Here is a 13,711-nt window from a genome sequence, read left to right as displayed (position 1 = left end):
CATTTACAAACCCCTCAACCCCATCCCATTATTATTACAATAAACACAATAATATATCACCGAGGAAAGAGTTCAAAATTTCGAAAATAAAAAATGCACAACAACCTCTGATCCCAACATGACAACATGAATGAAGTAGGCCTCTCATGTTGGAGATGATTTAGGGGTTATTCCATGGCCTTCTCTCCCTTTGAAACCCCCCAACCATCCCTGTAATAATTTATTATATTATCTTTAACGATGCTACTTTTACTCTCAATCTTTAACAGCTACCGGCCTTCCCTCTTCAAAACCCTTATATAGAGTGTTTTCTCTCCATCGACCTCAAAAACACTTATATAGAGTGTTTTCTCTCCGTCGACCTCTTTGCCCTTTGCCTTCGAAGCATTTTTGCACAGTTAAATCCTTTGTCCAAAATCCTCAGGGTTTCGCATTCGTGTCTGATATTGGGCGAGTTTCTGGCATATTTTGGATCCATCGATTTCATTCGAGCCCTCCCTCTGTGCACTATATGGTATTGGGATGGCTGGAACTCAGGAGGATCCTGTTCTTACACGGGCAGTAGATGACGATTCGAGAGAGAACGAGGATGATGCCGGAAAGGAAGAGGACACTGGAGCTCAGGTTGCACCCATTATTAAGCTTGAGGAGGTTACTGTCACCACGAGTGAAGAAGAGGAGGATGTCCTTCTTGACATGTAAATTTCTTAATCCATGGCTATTTCATGATTTTGTTTTCTCAGTTGAAAGTTGTTTTCATGGCCTCTTCGGTGGCCCTTTTCCTGTGCACATAAATGGGACCTTGACTATAAGGAAGATGCATTTGGGCAGTTATTTACTTCTAATTTTTCTCCTTTTTAGTAAGATCTGTTTTTATCGGGTTCTCGATGTTTTGTTCGCATGTTGATGATGATCGGATTTGTCATTTCAATGGGGTGCTGAAGAAACTCTATGGTAGATGCATTTAGCGGGCTATGGTTTGTTTTATCGGGTAATTAGGGTTTTGCTTTTCTGTGTATTTTGTGAGTTTCTTGTTGTTTTGATGTCCCAAAGATATTTTGATCAGCATTTTTTGATCTCATTATGGTCTGTAATAATTGTTTTCCTATGTTGATAGGCTGCCGATGAAGATTTTTTCGGGGATGCATTTGATGGTTTATTTGTTATCATTGGGGGTTTTGTATTTTGACGAGTCTTTTTATATTTTGCTGAACTATAGGCCATCCTTTTTTCAATGTCTTTATAGTTATTTCTTCCACGCCTCTCTTTCCTTCTAACTGCTCGTTCATTTGTTCCCATCGTTCCTTGTTGTAGATTTGCAACAATGGTTACTTCCTGTCCTATTTCTTCATCGCTTGGAACTAAAATATGCCTTATTTGGGTATCTTCTGCTGAAGATTGGAAGGCTCTCCTGAAGTTTTCATAAGATGTGGGCCTTGCCAGTCCAATAGACCGAGTTGAGTGACCTTGCCAACTGACACCATTGTTCCTAGCCCCTCTGTTAGCTTGACTGATATAGGAGTTTGAGTTTTCTTTCTTTTGTCGATGCTTCGAGGCTGCTTCTTTCTCATTCTTTTCCTTAATCTTCCCAGCAACTTCTTTAGGGAAGAGAAGCTGAACTGTGTTCCAAAGTACAGTGTTGATCTGACAATTCTGAAAGTCCCCCCTGCAATGACAACCAATATTTTAGATACACTAAAAATACGTCATGATTTGAAATTCTAAACCCTTGTGGGCTTCAATTGGCAGGGGAGTGGTTTGTGGTAAACTTCCCTATATAAATATGAACCAAACTCAAGATTTGCAATTGCTATATAAAAGTCTCAAAGTCTTTATGGCTGACAATATAAAATTTGCTCAAGCTTCAATTTTTCCTGGACTGACCTCAATTGCTGGCGGCATTTAGGGCACCGTGGACCACATTTCTCGATTGCATATTGCAAGCACATCTTACAGAAACTGCATAGAAGTTTCGGTAGACAAATTTGAGAGCAGCTCTAATATACACAATTCAATAGAGATAAATTTACACAGTTTAGTAGAAATTTTCTTGCATGGTGGGACTGCTGGAGTTTTTTTAGCAGTAAAAAATTACCTATGGTCACAAGATGTGGAGGAGGGTTCGAAACAGATATCAAGACAGACCTGCAAGAAGATGGATTCTTATCAATGACAGTAAGCATAAAAGAAAGAATTCATACCGGTTCTGAAAACAAATGTACCATTATCCCAGACTAAGGTACACAATTGAGTTATGAAACTCCTTTTCGTTGAATAACAAAACAAGTACAGCACTCCCTTTTCACCTCAACTATAGCTTTCTATCAAAAAAGTTCCATATGTAGTTATTACATAACAATAATCATAGTTAAATTACCGCACAAGAAAGCTCTTCTTTCAATTGCTCCAAACAACTAGGTTTGGAAAGTCCCTTCTCACTTCCATATGGACTAGATTCGGCAGGTCTAGGAGATCTTTCCTTGCTTTTAGCTGGCCTAGGTTTAATTTTGGGACTGTCGCCTTGTAGCTTTAAAGGACTATTCTTTTTCTCATTATGTGCTGTAGCATCTGTAGAAGACTCATCTGGTATCGCATTCCCTGTCAAGGCCAAAGTTCTATATCAGTCAAAGATTAACCAAACATTAAAACAAGTTTCTTCTTATCTTCAATGCTTATGGCCTTGCAGTACATGCTTGTGTTGTACATAAATATTTGAACTCAATTTTGGACAAAAAATTGCAAAGCTCCCTTGTGATAGACTCTAAAGTGGCAGAACTGTGCATTTTGTGGAGGTATTGAGCAAGTAAAAATACCTATACCATCGTATATCAGTTTTCCAGTGACAGTACTCTGCATCGTATGGAGGTATTGGGGAAGTCCTAGGTTTTAGCAGCCCAATATCTATGCAGCCCAATAGCTTAAGTTGTTATTTTCTCCTTAGAGTGTTGGATTCAAACTCTCCAAAAGCCAAAGATTGCTCATAACGCAAAGAATGGACTTAAAACCTATAAACAGTCGAACTTTTGGTGCAAGTCATTTGTCCCTGGATTGATATGGGAAGATCAAGCCTATAAACAGTTAAGCCTTTGGTGGAAGTCTCCTTAGTCCCTAGCTTGATGTGTCAATGTATTGGTCATAAGATGTGGGGAAATATGCTACATCAAAACTACTTGGTTGCTGGAATACTGACAAGGCTTGAGGTATAAATATCTTGATAAAAAGACATAGGGCAATTCGCCACTCCATCAAAAAACGAGGAAAACAAGTCACTTGAGCAGTCTCAAAATAACTGGAATCCTTATCTTCCTTCAAGATTAGAGTGCTGGATTGTTTGGTGCTATATAACAGCCAATTGTTGAAATGTTGATTACATAACTAAGGCCTAATGAATGACTATTGTGTAATTTTGTCATAGCATAGGAGGCAATTAAATCTCTGTGTTGGGCATGCAAAGTTGCCTGAGCCTTTTGGGATTGGATCGTTGCTCAGTTCACAAAACTTTTTGTTGATCTCTTTCATTGGAAAGGGGATATTCTTGGCAAGGGTGGATGGTCTGACAGTATAGAAGAAGAATCTGGAATGCCATAAGATTGAAAAGCCTTTTCCTTTATGTGGAAAGGGCGATGTTGTACCACATTTGATGAGGATGCCAATTCCTTTCACTTCGATGAGATTGCAGTTTTTAAATCAGATTTGACCACACTGTTTTCTGCCAGAATGAGGATTTTCATAAGTATATATATTCTGCCAAAATGAGAATTTTGGGAAAATACGCACATTCTCTTAAGATCGAGGTTAACTTTGCTATTTACCATGGGGTAGAATCTATAGACCTAAGCTTTAGGAATGATGCATGATTCTGGTGTATTTCCCACTGTTTAGTAATGAATATAAGATGCAATTAAAAAGGAAAAAAGAAAACAACTACTTGATTTAATTTTGTATTGTTATGAAAAGTTTGGCTTGGAGTAATGAAATGAAAAATCTATAAACAGTGGTGACCGGAAACTCATAAGATATTGGTGCAAATCTCCCAAACCCCAGTGAGAACATGAATACTTACTAAGCATGACTTAATGTTAGAGCCCTCAACTTAGAGAGTTCAAAATCAAATGTTTACCTTGCACAAGTTGTTCCTGAAGAATAGGATTAGGTTCATTTGTTTGAGAGACTGGATTAGGTTCATTGCTTTGAGAGAATGGATCATCCTCCAGGCTGAGAGCTCCAACACGATGCAGGTCGATGGGATCAATATCTTTACTTTGCCTCCTTGCCCTTCGGTGCTTGAAAAAAAGAACCAAAGTTGAATTTATCAGCACCAACATCAATTTCATACTACAAAATAAAATGATCACCGGGACTGCTCTAAAGGAAATTTGGAGACATTCAACCATGACAAATGATTTTTTTAGCAGCAAAAGGATATGTAGTGGGAGTCATTGAAGTGGTTTTCACTGTAAACCCCTGCTGGAAACTACAACTTATAATCTAGCATAAGTTAAGAAATTTAAGGCTTAGCAAAGACCAAGATATCCAAAGACATACCCATGATGATACATGGGAAACCTACCCTTTTAGACTCATCTCAATGAGGCCTTCTAGCCTCATCTCAATGAGGAACAGGCGCAGAACTCTCAAGACATAGTGTGAAGTTTTGTACTCAAATGCACACCTTAACCTAGGAGAGGGTGGACCACCCAAGCAACCATGTGCATTTATCTACATAAATACACGCCTTCATCCAATGGTAGGGTGTCAGGTGAAGGTGTGCAAACCATTTTTTTTAAAAACATGATGTTTAATAAGCAACATAACTACTTTTTAAGCCCTGGGATTAACTCTTTCAAAATTAAAATCAATAGAGAGCTGCTCATCATTACCTTCTTCCAGCGCTTGCTGGTGTTTTAGCCAGAGCAGGGGTTCGGGCCTCTCGCTTCCTTTGCCGTGATTCCCTAACAGGCGAATCCTCGACAACCAGAGATTCCAAGTTCAAATTTCCCAGAGAGGAGGACCCTTCTTCGAAACTCGCCAATAAGAGTGCCTCATCGTCCCATCCGGCCATTGCAGCCACCGACCTAAAGCCAGGGCTAAGAATATTCTCTCGAGACTCATTCAAAAGCACAGCGCGGGCACTCATAAATCCTCTTGCTGCTCCTCCTCCTCTGATATTCTCATTGCCCCTTGTTTGAAGATCGATCACTTCTGAAACCTCTGTTTTCTCAACAACCTCGTCCTCGCCCTCTGTAACTTCCACAATCTCAGGACTCTTCCCCACGGTTTCTTCTTCAATTCTCTCTGTAACGTCCGAGCTCTGCTCTTGTTGGCCCATGGCAGACTTCTTTGGTAGACAAACGCATTGCTGTGAGGTGTCTTTCTGGTTTAAGGTTTTGCAATCTGCGAGCTCGGACTGTTGGGTGGAAGCATCTTGTTGTAATTTCATTTCTGTCACAAGTGTTAGAGGAATACAAGTCATTTACCCTGAGAATGGAATTTTTAATTAAAAAGGAGAAAAAAAACAGAGCCCAGGAAAAAGAGGTGGAAATGTAGATCGAGATTTGAATATGAACTCTAACGGTCCTTTGCAACGGCTAGTATTTATCGTTTGACCTTTTGATTAAGACATAGAACTCAAAAATCACGACCTTAGCCTTATTGGGTAAAGTTCAAATTAATATTTCACAACTCAGATCCCTCCAAAACCGCTTAATAAATTATATAATAACATTTCTAGATTTTTTATCCCGATTTTTGTTTTTTGATCTCATTATGGTCTGTAATAATTGTTTTCCTATGTTGATAGGCTGCCGATGAAGATTGTTTCGGGGATGCATTTGATGGTTTATTTGTTATCCTTGGGGGTTTTGTATTTTGATGAGTCTTTTTATATTTTGTTGAACTATAGGCCATCCTTTTTTCAATGTCTTTTTTCAATGTCTTTGAAGAAGTGATAGGCTTAGAGCAATTGAATTGTAGGCCATGCTTCTTTACAAATTGATGAACAGATGTAGTTCCTCGTGTAAAGTATCACCTTAAATCATACAGTTAAAAAATAATAAATCTATGGTTAGTGTGTCATTTTTAAAACTATTTCCAGATCCCATGGAAGTTTGTAAAGTTTCACCTTCAATCATAGAACGTAATAAAACTATGCTTACTGTGGGTCACAGTGAACCATGCCCAAGTCCCAATGGAAGCTTGTGGGTCAGTTTTTCAGATGGGGATATCATACCTGATATTCACAGCAATGTGGGTCTCTCCAAACATCTTACGCTATAGCATATACCCTGTCTTCCTCACAGACAACATGAAATGCAGTTTGCACATTGACATTGTGGCATACAGAGCATATGAAGATGTTTTATTACAATGCAAGAACACTGGTATCATTCACATGGATAATCTGGGCATCCAGCTTTGGTGTGTTGGGTGACATTGGTGTGAACTGGGGAATTCTGTCATCACAAAGACTGGCTCCCTCTATTGTTGTGAAGCTGCTACAAGCCAATCACATTATGAAAGTGAAGCTCTTTGATGCAGATCCCAAGGTCTTGGAGGCTCTGATCGGCTCTGATATTCAAGTCATGGTCGGCATTACTAATGACTTGCTGGAAACTCTCAGTTCATCTTCTGAAGCTACTGACATGTGGGTTCGTGACAATGTCGTACGCTATGCTTTCAATGGAGGAGTCAATATCAGGTACATCCTTATATTTTGGCTTTCCATGTGTCTGTACCAGCTCTATTTTATTAGTAGTTTTGGAAATCTGATAGTCCACTACACTATAACTAAGAACAGCTCTCTCCAGCAGGTACTTACATCTGAGAAGCTCAACGAGTTACTGAAGCTAATAAAATAGTTCATAGAATCTCAAGACCTCAATACAAAGGTCAAAGTTTAAACTAGGTTATTTTCATGCTGTATAAGTTCTTGATTTGAGTGGAAATTTGGGGAACGTAAGTTATTTGGTGATCTGGCTTCTCTGTCATTATATTCCTTAGTTCTTTGAGGTAAACTGTATATATATCCAGCATTCATATCATGTTGGTCTATTGGCATACAGTACAATGTTTTAACTTTTCACTGAGTTGCAAAACTCTTTGATTTATCCTGGGTTTTCCGAGTTTATGATTTCCCAGTTTTTGCTAATTTTCTCCTGAGCTTTCCGAGTTGATGACCCCTACCGATTTTTGCACCAAACTAATAACTTCCTCTATGATGTAGTTAGAATCCATAGTTTAAGGAGATTATATATCTGCGTCACCCATTGAGACCATGTTGGGCTGTTGGGTGGTGTTACAATTTCAATGATGCTGCTCTATGGCCTAATATCTTCCTTATTTGATGACGTTAATTTGTTACAAGTAGTTGCTGCAGTATATGGATTTTAACATTTATAGACACAATTTTATTCGGTGCATCTACTGCTGCTGGATCATTTTGCCAACCAACAATTAGAAGGTCATCCTTCGCTTATCCCTGTGTTTAGGGGGAGATGTCATGCTAATCTTGAGCTTGCCAAGGCCATGCAGCCCTAGGTTCTCTGATTGTCAGGAACACCCATATTTGTTACATGAGTCCAATCGAAACTTGAATAACGTCATGGGATATGAAATTGGTATCATTGGTTTTTCATCGGTACCATCCGAGCCGCAGTTTTCCAATTTTTGCCAATTTTTTTTGCCGATGTTTCCGAGAAGATATTTTCTGTACCCTCTGCCGATTTTTTGCCGATGCCAATTTTTTCAACACTGTGCTCGATATAGAAGGCATCCTAATTTTTTGATCAAAATATAGGGTGAATGTCATAATCAGACAGATGCTATGGTCAGCCATTTTGAGGTGTTTGTTTTATAGACTTCATTGGTTGAGCACATTGGGTACAATGACTGACAACATATAACGTGTTGATCCAACATTCTGGATCATGTGACTATGAAGGGTTACGACCCAACAGTCTGGACTGACGTACACCAACTAAAGTCTTAGTCACTAGTTGTCGCTTTCTTCTATAACGTATTGAGCTCTCACACACATACACATACAACTTTCTAATGATTCTCACATAGACAAACTCTAATGCACTCTCAAAACCAGATCACAATGGGCTCATGAAAACTTCGCTTTCATAACAGAACCAAATTCACTTAACTAGGTCTGGCAGCCCAACTGGCACACAGACCTAAATCTTAGCTCTCATAAGCAGCTTTGGTGCCAAGTTCCAACTTAATAATTACGTGAACAGTAATGCAATTCTAGACTAGTAACCGTGAAAGAATATAAGAAGCGTAAATCAACTATTACATTCCAGTTATAACATCTCAAATGATTAAGCACATTGATATAGTTCATCTCTAACCATAATATAAATTACATAGCAGCATGCAAAATGGGCTCCGGACCGCAATACCTATCATTTAAAAGACAAGGGCTGTCAAACAAGTTGCCAAAGGATGGATTCACCTCCCAGCCGTAGACATTCCTACATGACTGTTACACCCAAGCAGGGCTAATGATATGATAAGGGAGCACAGTTACGGGAGCATACCTCTCTCAGTGTCACAAATTACAAACAGTTTTACAACAGAAATCACCTAGCTGTACCTAACCAGGTTTAGGTCTTCTTGTTGGCCTCAACTAACTCATGTGAAAATCAGTATGCTAGCCCAAAACTACCTTGCTGATCCCAACTAAATAAAGGTAAGAGATATGCTAGATCAGGCTTTTGTAGGAGAGCACTTCTACTGGCTCGCAACATCACTTATGATTATGCACTCTACAATTCTGTGACCAGCTGAATGTCAAGCAATTGAACCGCGATTTAAATCCTATTTTGTCAGCAATAAGTACTATACTTTGTCTTTATTTAGTGTAGAGAACCAAGCACTTATTCTGCTCATCTATAGAAGGGACAATGGTTGTTTGCCTATGAGGTATAAGGAAATCCTATCAGATGTTTTGTATTTTCGTATGGAATTGAATCATACTCCTGCACACTGTAACATTCATATATATCAACCTGTAGAGGCTTTAATAACACCTGGTATTCTGGTTAGTGATTTTATTGGACCTCATGTGCATATCCTACATGCACAGGATGGACTATTCATATGTTACAGGGTATTATTCTTATTGTTTAGGGTGCACATCTTCAGGTGCTCAAGAACGATTACTAGAACAGTCAGTTAATTCTGCAATTTAAAGGATGAAAAAGGAGGTTATAGGAGTCTAGTTTTGGTTCTCATCCACAATGTCACACTAGTCTGCCTGGGCATGGTTCTCATGGTTTAATAGTGACTTGAGGAGTCATAATACCACAGATCACTAAACACGAACAGCTAAGGTAGCCCAAGGACAATAGCCATCTTTACACATTAATTAACAGGTCTTACATTAATTATCCTAGGGGGTTTTAATACTTCCAAATGCTTAAAAAACAGTTAGCAGAGCATTCACATTACACATTCCAGCAATCTTTTCTATAAACCAACCAAATGTAGTCAGGAGAGCCCTCCTTTTAAACTATACAACCTTATTGTTAGTATGATCAACCTTATTTTAATATATAGTGTGACAAACCGTATGTGACAGGCAGGTGGAAAACTTTTCTCGCAATTGACTAAGCGACGTCCTGCGAGCCAGACTTGAGACGGAAACCCTCGTCAGAAGTATATGCTTGGCTCTTTTCCAAACAAATGAAGAGTCAATCAGATTTTGTGTAATCACTTCTGGTATCGTATTGGGTTATTGTTAGAAGCGATAATTGGATTCGGATTCTCATCGAGTGAGTTGTTCTGCTTTCTCAATTTGAGAGGGTTTGTTTGGAGGGAAAAACGAAAGAGGACATACAAGAATAGGGAGGGGAAAGATGCAGAGGAAGAGGATTGAGAACATTGTCAGCAGGTAGGCTACATTTTTGAAACGTAGGTGGATTGCTGAAGAAAGCTTACGAGCTCTCGGTGCTCTGCACTGCAGAAGTTGAACATGTGATTTTCTCCCCAACAGGAAAGCTCTATGAACTGTTTTTAGTGCAAATCCTACTATTTTGATTCTAATAATCATGGCTATGCAAACCTCATGAGATTCTTACTAATAACCACGGTGGTGCAAGCCCTAGTAAGCTCGATGTTGAAAAACTTAGTGTAAAACCTCCAAATCGCTGGTTTTGTTGTAGTGCTTATTGGAGAGTATATAAAAAATTTCACACCTTTTTATGAGATATGGGAGGAAAACATGTTGAAGATTTTTAATAAATATAAAATTTCCAAAATGATGCTAGTTACGTGTGATTCTTTTTTCATTGTTTGTGATTATGAAAAATGAAACTCAATGTTTTTTCATTAGTGCACACATATTTCATTCCAGAGCCGATAACAATAAAAGTGAAGAATTTATGGTCCAACGTTATAATTAAGGGAGATGTTTAAGGATGACGTTTGAATTTTGTTTTTCATTTTAAGACATTTGGAGCAAATATTAGGAAGGACTTTGAGAAAGGATTGTCCTTGATTTTCGAAAATGGAGTTGTTCCTTTCCAGCCATATGCTCCAAGTGACCATCAAAGGGAGAGCTCATATGTTTTTTGGATGTTTTCTTTATAGCCATTTTTTTACACATATCCATAGAGTCCCCATGCCATTGATGTGAATTACTTGTTCATTTTTTTAAACCAAAATTTTTAAACAAACAAGAAAAATTTAAAAAATGCCTCAAGATCAAAGACTGAAACAAAGACCTGTTGACATACCTTTTAAAGTATGGAAAGAACTTGTAAAATCATATGAGAAGTTGGATGCACAAAGAAAAGCCGACAATGAGAGCATTCAGGTATTGAATTTTTCATTAAACATTATTTAGAAGGTATTAATACTTATAAGTATCTTAGACATGTATTTGTGTGAAAATAAATTGAATTGGTTTATGTTTAATGACAAGGCATCCAAGGCGAGGTTAACCAAGACAAAAGTCACTCATCGTAGTGGCCAGAAAGGTTTAAAAGCACTGATAACAACCTTTGTAAGTATATTAAACATGTGATATTTTTTTAATAAATTTTGTACTAGAAGAAAGTCATTGTTATCTAATTTCTCCCTATTTACTGATTGATAGGAACTAAAATATGGAAGACCTCCAAATCATTTGGAAAAGGAGGTGCTGCAGCAAAAGAGATGGGTTGAATTTGTTGTTTGGATGGACTCTATGGTATGTAATCTTAGTTGGATTTCCAATATACTTTTAAACCATATTTTCATTTTATTTTTTAGTACTATTAGATATTATATCTTACCTCATTTTATGGTTAACATTGTATAACAAAAACATGCGTTGTGTTATGTAATTAATACTAACATGTAATATTGATTTTTTTTGTCAGAATGCTATAGGTAATGATTGCCAAGACGATGATCCAAATTATGTTCAACATATATCAGGGGATGATGAGGATGAGGATGGGGATGATGGTGGTGAAGGAGGAGATGATGATGATAGTTGCGGTGTTGGTGATGATGTGGATCAGAGTAATGAGGATGGTCAAGATGATCATGAGGATGATCTTGGTGGTGGTAGCTAGGCATGCACATGCATTGTTTTTTATGAAGAAATTATTGTGTAGAATGACATTGCTATGTTTAGATGGGTGTTGTGAATTTACCCTATATCAATGAGACATTTTGATTTTGTAATCATACGATGAGTTTGATTTATGTATGTTGTTAATTTATCGTAGAATAACGATATTCATGAAATATTTTGATTTGTTAATCATATTTGAATTTTACTTGTTTTGATTAAAAATAATACTGATTTTATTAGTATTATGTTGCTATTTTATACATGTTTTGAAAATTGTTAATGACACATTGTTATTTTTTTGGATGGATGTTGTCAATTTCTCTTAAATTTCTTTACAAATGATTTTGAATTGTGATATCTGCTTTAATGATATTTAGAAACTATCATATATTTCATTATGAATCTATAAAGGGGGTCATATATGTAAAGAAAAATATACTCTATATAAGAAGTCAAATGCGGATGTAACCATGGATGCAAAATTGAAAGTAAAATTGGATGTTAAACTAGGAATTAATACAAAATGCAAACAATTGACATACAAAGTGTTTTAAATTAGAAGTGAAAAATTGTGCAATAGTTGACACAAAGAAGGGAACAAAACATGGCATACAAAATGATATCAAATTGGGCAAAAACAAGGACACATAAATGGGCACCAAATTAGATGCAAAAAAAGACAACAACTAGATGTAAAATAAGATGCAAAGTTGAGCGTTAAAAAGAAGCAAAAAACGTTACAAATTAATATGCCAAATGATGATGAAAATAATGGTGTAAATTTGGGATGCAAACTTGGGTGCAAAAAAGGAAAAAAAAAGATGTAAGAAAAGACATAAAACAAGATGCAAAATGGGGCTGAAAAAGGTGAAACCAAGGATGTCATATTGGATGTAAAAAATGATTCCTAATCACATGCAAATTTAGGCTCGAACTTAGACACAAAATTATATGCAAATGTGGACACAAAATGAGGCAAAAAAAGATGCGAATTTGGATGGTGAAAACGATGTAAAACTAGACACCAAAAAAATGCAAAATTGGATGAAAAAGTCGGTGTAAATAATGGTGCAACATTCGACACAAGTAGACACAAAAAAATGGTGCAAAAAGGGGCATAAAATAGCTTAAAATTGGATGCAAAACTTGGTGCAAAAACAAATACAAAAGTAGACGTAAAAAATGGCTCTAAATTGAATGTACCATTAGACACAAAATAAGATGCAAAGGTGGACACAACACATGACTCAACATAAGATGCAAATATAAATGCAAATTTGGATGCTCAAAATGATGTAACATTAGATGCAAGAGATGGTGTTAAAAATGATGCAAAATTGGATGAAACAAATGACGCAAAATATGGTGCAAAATGAGATGGGAAAAATGGAGACAAATCAAACGTAAATGTGGATGTAAAAAATGGTCCAAAAAAAGATGCAAAAATGGGCACAAAAATGGATGCAAAATTTGGTGCTAAATCAAATTCAACACATGGTGCAAAGATAGGCACCAAAGCTGGTGCAAAAATAGAAGCAAAAACTAGTGTAAGACTAGATACAAAACCTGGCGTAAGACTAGATGCAAAAACTGACACAAAATAGATGCATAAAAAGACGTTAAATTGGATTCAAAATACAGTGTAAACTTGATGCAAATGATGGTGCAAAAATGGAAGCAAAGAATGACACAAAATAGGAAGCAAAAGAGAATGAAAAATAGATGCAAAAAATGACACAAAACTAGAAGCAAAACCTGTCATAAAATAAGATGCAAATCTTGGTTCAAAATTTGATGCAAAAAATGATGCATAGTTTGGTGTAAAAAATGATGCAAAATCTAGCGTGAAAAAGGATGCAAAATCAGTTGCAAAAAAGGACGCTTTAAAAATTGTACAATAGAGCCAGATTTAGCGCCAGGTTGCTCATCACAATTACAAAAAAAATGCACTAAAATCTGGCGCAAATCGCTGGTTTTGTTGTAGTGTATAGAGGTGTGCAATGGTGTGAGATGCATGGAGTGTTGCAGCAGCTCAGAGGTCACAGAGGGAGCACTTGTTAGCGGGAAAGGAGCTTCAACATTAAAGGGTGTTTCTAGCCCAACAAGGAGGTCAGTTGGGAGATTTTTTTTTTGGAGTTG

The 13,711-nt window shown here is 37.1% G+C and overlaps 2 protein-coding genes and 1 long non-coding RNA gene across 3 annotated transcripts; all 3 read left to right on the top strand.

The window, feature by feature from the left end:
* Positions 1-342: 342 nt before the first annotated feature.
* Positions 343-11,015, top strand: LOC149214373 (ran-binding protein 1 homolog c-like). Its single transcript, XM_089392283.1, has 2 exons — positions 343-699; positions 10,929-11,015. Exons 1-2 carry the CDS (start codon positions 523-525, stop codon positions 10,950-10,952), a joined length of 201 nt encoding a protein of 66 aa, XP_089248409.1. The 5' UTR covers positions 343-522; the 3' UTR covers positions 10,953-11,015.
* Positions 6,223-10,230, top strand: LOC149214374 (glucan endo-1,3-beta-glucosidase 9-like). The gene is made up of 2 exons (XM_089392282.1): positions 6,223-6,697; positions 6,810-10,230. The coding sequence occupies exons 1-2, from the start codon at positions 6,348-6,350 to the stop codon at positions 6,841-6,843; spliced, it is 384 nt and encodes a 127-aa protein (XP_089248408.1). The 5' UTR covers positions 6,223-6,347; the 3' UTR covers positions 6,844-10,230.
* On the top strand, positions 10,931-11,685 carry LOC149214372 (uncharacterized). The gene is made up of 3 exons (XR_016250914.1): positions 10,931-11,014; positions 11,108-11,200; positions 11,373-11,685. It is a non-coding gene; the product is annotated as an uncharacterized LOC149214372 (long non-coding RNA).
* Positions 11,686-13,711: the final 2,026 nt, after the last annotated feature.

The sequence above is a fragment of the Pinus tabuliformis genome, chromosome 1_1 (assembly GCF_031772625.1).
Source record: "Pinus tabuliformis cultivar Carrire ecotype Pingquan chromosome 1_1, CPIR1, whole genome shotgun sequence".
Lineage (NCBI taxonomy): Eukaryota > Viridiplantae > Streptophyta > Pinopsida > Pinales > Pinaceae > Pinus > Pinus tabuliformis.
Note: the sequence above shows the minus strand (reverse complement) of the source record. Positions and strands in the feature narration are given on the sequence as shown.

Bases quoted from the DNA above. Each gene is read 5' to 3' on its own strand.
- LOC149214373 (XM_089392283.1), top strand. From the start codon at position 523: ATGGCTGGAACTCAGGAGGATCCTGTTCTTACACGGGCAGTAGATGAC. The intron at 700-10,928 runs TAAATTTCTTAA...TTATGTTTAATG, and splicing joins AGGATGTCCTTCTTGACATG to ACAAGGCATCCAAGGCGAGG.
- LOC149214374 (XM_089392282.1), top strand. From the start codon at position 6,348: ATGAAGATGTTTTATTACAATGCAAGAACACTGGTATCATTCACATGG. The intron at 6,698-6,809 runs GTACATCCTTAT...TCTCTCCAGCAG, and splicing joins AATGGAGGAGTCAATATCAG to GTACTTACATCTGAGAAGCT.